Consider the following 8,972-nt stretch of genomic DNA (forward strand, 5'->3'; position numbering starts at 1 on the left):
TTGGAAGTACTGATTATTTCTTGTAAGTAATAAACCGAAATATTTTTAAAGCAAAAATTTGACAATAGTAAATTTCTACTCATCACATTCATTGCAAATATTAATATATTCTTTCTCAAACAATTGAGAAAATCTCACACGATATAGTAAATTGCAACTTGATCTTAAATGTCATTACTTTTCTCTTTAAATATAAAACAAATTTTTTAAAAATTATAATTAATGCATCTTTATGATTAATAGGTTATTACTGCCGTTGTTTTTTTTTTTTTTTTTTTTAGTACTTTCTTTCTGCAAATCCTCTGAACAACAATAAAAGTGTATACTGTATCACTCAAGAACCAAGGAAGCACTGGCATAACTAACAGAACTATCATTCATATTATTGCACTGATTGCTTTGAGCATATTTAAGAAACTTCAAGTTCATTCTTTGGCCATTAGTATTCCCTTTTAAAGTATGAATTGCCTGTTAAAATATTAATTATAATTTCAAAAATTGTATCTCATTTTATAAAGAATATTATTATTACAATTTAATATAACTATATGAAATTTATTAGAGAAATCATTAATTCCAAATATTGAAGACTTATACGTATGAATAATAGAATAGAAAATACATCAATATTTGACACTTTCTTAATGAAAGTAAAAATATACTTAGGATTCAAATAAATAAAAGCTATTACCTGTAAAAGAACACTAATAGGATGTCGGCCACATATTGTATTACCATATTTTTTAAGATAATCGGTAAACATTGTGGGATTTAATGTTTCTATAATGTCCATACCCTGTAAATTGTTATATAATATATAATAATATAAACAAGTTTGAACATTCGAGTTTATAAGCAAGTATTTAAACATTTATTTAAATATATGAAATATTTGGAAATAAACAATGACATTATGCTTAGATTTTACATACCATTTTATCAAGATTTTGAATAGATCTATAAATGGGGCCACAGGATCTATCGTAATAGGTATAACGAAAACGCTGTCCCCAATGACAGAAATCCGAAGATATAACAAGTAATGTTTGTGGATCAGCCATATATGGTGCTAATAATCTTCCATAGAGTGCTTCTTTTTCTGGACTTAATGAACCCACTAGTATAGGAATTATTGTGAAAGAATCTTTAAACCTATATTGATATAAAATTTGAAGCAGAAATTTATAATAAATGAAAATATAATAGTAACAATATATATATAATAAATATAATAATAAACATACCCTTCCATAACTTTTGCAATAAATGGCAATTGCATTTCAATGCTATGTTCTTCTTCATCTGTGTTTAAATCCATCCACTCAAAATGTCTTGTCTCTTCAAGTTCTCTGTACACTGTCACATGAACAGAAGCCTATATTTGAACTAATCTTTGATGATAATTCATATTTAGAATGTAATTAATTTTAATTTTGAATATAGAAATAATTTTATTTAAATTTAAATATTTTATGTTATAAAATTTATACCTTGCTGATCAATATGTAGATCATACAATGGAGTTTGATAAATCGATGCAGAAGAAAGAGCACAGCCTGCTAATCTGACATGATGTGATGGACCAAGAATAAAAATCCTGCGCCTATGTAATAGTAATATATACTTATGTTAATATATGTTTAACCTCCTATTTCAAATAAAAATATAATAAGAATACAAGTAAAAATATAAAAAGTAAATAATTTTATTTTTGTACATAAACATAAAATTCATGTCAAAAATCAAGAAGAATAATGAATTAACAATATATTTATATAATTATTAAGAGATTACATGTATGCTGTTTATTGTTCCAATTATTTAAAGATACTATTTTTGATAATATACACAAGAAAGACAAAATCGAGAAAAAATATATTTTCATGCTAAGTAAATTCTATTTAAAAGAATTTGAGCTACTGACTAAACTAAACAAGTATGAGATATAAATAAAGATTTAGAAGTACAATATTTTTAAATGTTAAACCAAAAGCTTTTTATATCAAATTTTATTATACTTTATAGAACATATATTACGTCATCCATTTAAACATTTTGTTATAAAATACTAAAAAAAGAATTCTTTAAAAAACTTACACTACAACAGGACTAATCTGGCGGTATGCAAAACCAGCACATGCTCCACAATAGCTGTAACCTGCATGTCTGTGAAATTTTGTTCGTATTTCAATAAAGATTCTTTAATCTAATTGAAAATTATTCTAATGTACTATAATTACTGACGGGGCAATTATTGCCCTAGCAGGTCCATGTGATAAGTCTGCTGCACCCAACCAACCTTCTAATTGTTTATTTAAGTCCAATCCTGTACAAAATATTCAATATATATATATATTCCATGAAAGATACAGTATCAATTAATAAAATCTAAATTTAATCATAGGTTTCCAAAATTATCAATGACAGTTTCAGGATATATAACAATGTAATTCCATAATAAAAATTTCTGCAGAAAAAGATATATTATAAAGAACATTTAACATACCATAATAAACTGTTTATTAATTTATGCTTTTTCCTTTATAATATCTGTCATATAATACAAATAAACATTTCTTTTTTTATTTTTACAAATAAATTTATCCTATGTGTATAGTAATATAAACATATACTTTGTTTAAAAGTGGACTACAATGTAAAAAAACATTTTTATAACCATGATTTATCGAAATATTACTTTCCAAAATACCTACAATGTAATAGACTTAGTAGAATTATAACAATTATTATTAATAATTTTTATACGATTAAATATCAATTTAAATATTAGCACATCATTGTATTAAAAAATATTGAATATTAGATGCATAAATTTGTGGTTATTTGTCAACGTACTTGGCACAGAATATACAACGATGAATGTACACAAAGGCAAAGAAAATATAAGAAATAATTCTCATTGAATTATAGGCAATTATTATTAAAAGTAAACAAATGAAAAATATAATTTAAATATTGCTTACCAGAACCTGCGTACCAACTACCAGCATGAGTTGCTCTTCTAATTAATGCCATTTTTCACTTTATTACGCTAATTTTTATTTCCTCTATTCACTTTTTATAATAAATATCTTTCCACCGTATTTATATTTTTATAAATGGTTTATTTAGTGCACCGATGATTAATCCTACTTATATATAAAATGTTTATAAAACTAATCACAAAACTTAACTTTTACTTTGCCATGAACCATACGCTTTTAATAACGTTGTATAGTACATTGACACAAACTAAAAGAACATTTTTTAAATATAATAAAACAAGAAATAGATATTTTAGAACCTACATGCTAATCTCTTACAAATCTTAAAGAAAGATTTTTTTGTATTTCCTTTGCAATTAAATTAAATAACGAAAGTTTTTATATGTCAGAAGTTTAAAATACAAAATTTCACTGAGATACAGTAATTTCAGTGATAAATCAGAAATACCTTTTATTGTGGAAAAAAGATGATTGGTATGAAAGCATTTCAATTATTTTGAAATAAATAAAAGAGTATACAAATGTAATTATATCTTTTACATAAATTAACTGAAACAAAAATATATAGAAAATCAAGAGGAAAACAGTAAATATAATGTAAAACATAAATAATTGAAAAGAGAAGATAATGTGTGTATATACATATTAATATTTTATATATATATACATCAGTAAAAAAGAAGTAAACAAAATTTTATATATAATTTTAATCTAAAACATGGTTTTTTATCTTTTTTGAAAATATATATCTGCAACTACACAGATGCAATTTTATTACTTTTAATTAATTAAAATGTAATAATTCATTGAAAAAGGTATATTTTCTATGGTTATTTCCTGATAATAAATGTTACTATTGTTTATCTTTATTTTATTTCGGGTAGGATAAAATATTGTATATTATGCATAGAATGTTTCTTATATTTTGATAATTTTACACTTCATATTTATTTAATTGTAATCTGATAAATAATAATCTCTATAATTTTACGGAATGAATTGAATGTCTTGAAATTTGAGATCTTTCATTTTAATTGTTATATATATTTCATTAGAATTAATACTTTTCACAGAAAAATGTTTCGAATATAGAAAGAAATAATTATAATATTACTTCAACGTATTTATTAGCTGGTAAATTCGAATTCAATTCTATTATATGCAAGATAGAAATTATATCCAAAGTATAATATTCTAGAGACCATGATAAATATTTCTGTAATCATATTCAAGATTAAAGTTTATCTTTTTATTAAATTGTATTACACAATACCGATCATATTTTAATAACACAATTAAACATATAATATTTTTAGCAAATGTCTGAATTACATTTAATCTATAGTCCTGATGGTAATCATTTTGGTATCTAATTTGAACATCATCGTAGAAATGGTTATAATGGCAGAAATTCATGTTTCTAGTGTTGTTTAAGTTTGTGAAACTGAGTGACAAAACAGATATCTATTTTGTGAAGAATATTGTAACGTGTATAAAAGTTTGATCTTTTGGGACTCTTCATGCAGAAATTTTTCTTCTAGTGGAAATACTAAATAACGAAACAACGTTCTCTCTATCATATACATTCGAAGTCAACATCGACGTTTTTGTGTTTTTTTTTTATGCTCATTTACTTTGTTTATTATGAATTTGATGGATTTTTTCGTGCTATAACTTAACGACGGATTCAATAATATAGGTAATTAAATTTTATCTATTTTTTCATCAATATTTTGATTATATAGATCTTATAACCTTTTGCTTTCATTATGGTCGTTCTGATTTCTATTTTTTACAATATCAAGATCACCGATCGTTCGTTCAATGTTTTTTCCAAAATTCATCAATTTTCTGTGTATTGTAATAGTGATTGTAATATTAAGGTACTAACAAAATATCCAAGAGAGAAATTACTTAACTATTTTCGTTTTGTTATGTTATTATATTGTCATCTTTTGTAGCGACTAAAATAACAAGTTATTGCCATTAATAGTATTCTAATACTGTATTAGTTTTTCATCGTTATAGACGTGAAGATATGAAACATAGTTTAAAATAGTAATATTCAAATTAATTTGTAAGTATTTATAAAAATATGTACCTATATGTTAACAATTATAAGTTCTAGAACATCATACATTATATGGTATAAAAATCGTATTATTTATAACAAATTTTATAGAATATAAAAATCATATCGTTTAAAATCTTTATATTTTAGTTTTTAACATATAAATAATTTCTTATGAGAATTAATCTTTGTAACAGTATTCTTTATAAAGGGAAGGTGTCTTGTTTATAAAATGTAAAAACTTTTTTTAATGTTTAAATAAAACAAAAGTAATATAATTTTCTTTAATAATATAATGTAATTTAATGTATGATTAGATATTTATATAAGTAAATTAAGAAGTTTGAACAAATATTTATATATAAGAATATAGATTATATGCATAATGTAAATTTTTTGAAGTAATGCTTAGATAGCATCTTCATGAAAAATAAATTCTTCACTTGCCAATAGGTCCATTCTCATTTCCCGTCTTCGATTTTGATATGACCATTGCCATGGTGCTGTGATAAACAGGTAAAAATTAAATAAGTACAATTGAAATTAAAAATTAAAACAAAGTGTTTGATATTAATTAATAACCTGTTACTTCTGTGTCACAAATTTTTTGTCTTTACCTGGTCATTTCAGGTTACTACTAGGAGTTATTGTCATGGACTGTCTTCAATTCTATGAAATTAAACAAGTTACAAGTGATGCAATAGAAAACAAGTGATTGTGGTAATTGACATAAAAGAGTGTTGGTGCCTTAGCAGGTATTTTATAGTGGAGTCACCAGGCTATGGCTAACTTGAACTTTGAACAACCACCACGCAGTATTGCGAACGCAAGCCTTATATCGCGCACAGGTGGTGGGGGGGGCTTAAATTCATCAACCCTTACGGGTCATGTCACACCTACCTCGAGCATGTTCTCAGGCTCATCTGCAAGCACTTCCAGTTCGGTTAACTCTGCGGTAGTAGTTACTAACGTTTATCCTGGAGCATCAGGAGCAGGAGGTGGGCAAAATAGTCATCAGTCTCAACAGCAGCAGCTCTCTCCTATGGGCACCAGAGGATTGTTTGGGCAGAGAGCTTTTACAGATAGACGTACAATGCCTGCTCTTGGGTTAGTTTCCCCATTCCATGTGTAGAACATAGGAATGTTGTCTGAATTTGTTATGATTTTAATGTTAAAGTATTATCCATTATGATATTATATATTTTGTTGTATATCTATTATATGGTAAATCTACTTATAAAACAAATGAAAATATTAATATAAATTTATAGAACATCAAATCCAATGGCTAGCATGGGCACATTTGGAATACCTCAAAGTCGAAATTACGGATCTCAAATCAATAATTTTCACTCTGTTTTTGGCAGTGGAGGAGGTGGAGATACAAGTACTCCTCCATTGTTGGATCTATCTGAGTTTCCTTCATTAACAAACAGAGGACAGGGTGATTCTATGCCGCAACCTAGTCCTATGCCAGGCAAACAACCTTATGGTTTGAACACATAATAATTTAAATTTTAATATATAAATAAATATAATTTTTATATAAATATTTATAACAATTGTAGTTGGGATGGTAAAACAACCAACATCTGAATCAAGTGAGTTTACAATGAGTTCTGAGGATTTTCCGGCATTGCCTGGAACACAAAATAGAGAAGGGCCATCGCCAGGTGGAAGTGTTTCTGGAGATAAAAACATACCTGTTGGACTTGGTCCTGAAATTGGACAAGATATATTGCAGGCAAATAGAGCACCAGGATCTGAGAAGTCTCAATTAACTAAAAGAGGTGTACAAATATTTCCTGATGGTATAATAGTTATAATTACAGCATATATTTTTCTTTATTCATGCAATTACATATATCTTTTTTCAGGCAAGGTGCTTAATTTACCAACTAGTATGATACAGGACCAGTTTGGAGTAGTTGGATTATTGACATTTATTAAGGCAGCTGATACAGATCCGGATCTAGTATCTTTGGCATTAGGCTACGATTTAACTTCGTTAGGATTAGATCTTACTTCAGGAGATAGTATTCATCAAAATTTTGCCGGACCTTGGACAGAAATACCATGCCGACCGCAGGATATCGATTTTCACGTACCGCCAGAATACCTTATTAATGCAGCCATCAGGTATTTTATTTTATTAATATTGATTTTTATAAGTACGAATCATTATAGTAATTAAACTTGTACACTTTATTTTAGGGATAAGCTAGCACCAGTTAAGCTAAATCGATACAAAGATGATCTACTATTTTATATGTTTTATACGAATATTGGTGATATGATGCAATTAGCAGCAGCAGCGGAGTTGTAAATACATTTTTATATTAAAATTTTCGAATATTTTTTCTACTAGACTTTTAATAATATGTATGACTTTATTTGGAACATGAAGGTACACTAGAGAGTGGCGATATCATATGGAAGAAAAGGTTTGGATAACGCAAGCACCAGGATTGGGACTTGTAGAAAAAACATCAACATATGAACGCGGTACTTATTATTATTTTGATGCGCAAAGTTGGAGAAAAGTAGCAAAAGAATTTCATTTGGAATATACAAAACTAGAAAGTAGACCTATTCTTCCCCCAAACTTTTACCTAAACCAGCCTTGACTACAGGTATCTACAAAGATACAATTCGTTTTCTTTTTTCAAATTACTTTCTAATTTGGATTTAAAAAAAATTGTGAGTATTTTTATTGAGAATTTGTATTTATTGCAGATCTGCTTGCAGACCATTGTACTGTCTTTAAGCTGAACAGGAAACAGCTATTGTATAAATGAACAAATTTAATAATCTTTAATAAAAACATAAAATTTGAAGAGTACAGAAATGAAGTTCTTTAATTACTGACTCAGTTAGAAATGGAAATGAGTCTAATCTATTTGATATTGACATGATATTAATGATTTTGATACGTAAATCTATATGTTTTAAATGTTTAGGTGCTTATGTATAGAATGATATACTTTTTGATGATATTATAGTAATGATTAGGATTTTGGCAATGTATATAATAAAAGTAAAAAACAGTTGTATTATTGAACAAAATTACACTTAGGCAGCTCAAAATGCAATTTGTTCACAAATTCTGTACCTATGTGATCGTTTATTTTGTACCTATGTAATTGTTTAGAAATGTAAATGAAATGTTTTTTAAAAAGCGAATTTAGATTTTATAAAATGTCAGAAAATTAATATACTTTATTATTTATCAAAATTCATGAAATATATTACTATGTAATGTAAATTTTTTAATGTAAAAAATGCCTTTGGACGTAAAATATTTAAATAAAAATAGTAAATAGTATGATATAAAAATTTATAAAATTTTTAGATCACTTAAATTGCTTTTAACAGAGTTTAGTTTTAATAGACTATAAATTATATAATACGCTTAATCTTGTTGTATATGAGTCAAAGATTTGAAAATGTAAAATAAAATTTATATTTAAAAAATACAAAACATAAACGTAAATATAAAAATGAAACACAAATAAACGAATTTTGTAAGTTTATCAACGTTGATTAAATTTTTAAGATAAATGTATTTCATTTCTAAATTTTCTGGTAATAGTGTGTGATTTAAAACGTGGTTAAGTTGGATAACAAATTAAGTACTTTTAAAAGAAGTTTTCATGCTATTTGATTAATTATTTCTATCCTTTTAAGTTCTTTCAGTTTTAATATTTCAATAATGTTCTTTGTCAAATCTTAGCTTTAATAAATAAATAACACTTGTTATCATAAATCTTTAAAAATTTGTTACGTATGACTCAATTCCATTTCTAGCTTATAATTGTACCATTATTTAAAATATATTTTCCTTTTATTCCGTTACATAGACTTCTATTTATATATTTTTCACATTAAAAATATTC

At 25.9% G+C, this 8,972-nt stretch overlaps 2 protein-coding genes across 5 annotated transcripts; one reads left to right on the top strand and one right to left on the bottom strand.

Annotated features, from left to right (window-relative positions):
* Positions 1 to 256: 256 nt before the first annotated feature.
* Positions 257 to 3,372, bottom strand: LOC139994353 (protein MEMO1-like). The gene is made up of 8 exons (XM_072016908.1): positions 2,985 to 3,372; positions 2,245 to 2,326; positions 2,098 to 2,166; positions 1,491 to 1,603; positions 1,245 to 1,356; positions 933 to 1,152; positions 692 to 796; positions 257 to 468 (listed from the first exon to the last, which is right to left on the bottom strand). The coding sequence occupies exons 1-8, from the start codon at positions 3,034 to 3,036 to the stop codon at positions 331 to 333; spliced, it is 891 nt and encodes a 296-aa protein (XP_071873009.1). The 5' UTR covers positions 3,037 to 3,372; the 3' UTR covers positions 257 to 330.
* Positions 3,373 to 4,390: 1,018 nt separating this feature from the next.
* Positions 4,391 to 7,924, top strand: Rga (CCR4-NOT transcription complex subunit regena). 4 transcript variants are annotated; one of them, XM_072016905.1, is made up of 10 exons: positions 4,391 to 4,704; positions 5,018 to 5,082; positions 5,530 to 5,592; positions 5,707 to 6,183; positions 6,348 to 6,568; positions 6,645 to 6,887; positions 6,954 to 7,215; positions 7,291 to 7,398; positions 7,484 to 7,709; positions 7,813 to 7,924. In XM_072016905.1, exons 4-9 carry the CDS (start codon positions 5,858 to 5,860, stop codon positions 7,701 to 7,703), a joined length of 1,380 nt encoding a protein of 459 aa, XP_071873006.1. In that variant the 5' UTR covers positions 4,391 to 4,704; positions 5,018 to 5,082; positions 5,530 to 5,592; positions 5,707 to 5,857; the 3' UTR covers positions 7,704 to 7,709; positions 7,813 to 7,924. The 4 variants fall into 4 exon arrangements, with proteins under 4 accessions (XP_071873006.1, XP_071873005.1, XP_071873004.1 ...); XM_072016904.1 differs by having other exon boundaries at positions 5,034 to 5,082; XM_072016903.1 differs by lacking the exon at positions 5,018 to 5,082.
* The last annotated feature ends 1,048 nt before the right edge of the window (positions 7,925 to 8,972 follow it).

Source organism: Bombus fervidus, chromosome 14, assembly GCF_041682495.2.
Source record: "Bombus fervidus isolate BK054 chromosome 14, iyBomFerv1, whole genome shotgun sequence".
NCBI lineage: Eukaryota > Metazoa > Arthropoda > Insecta > Hymenoptera > Apidae > Bombus > Bombus fervidus.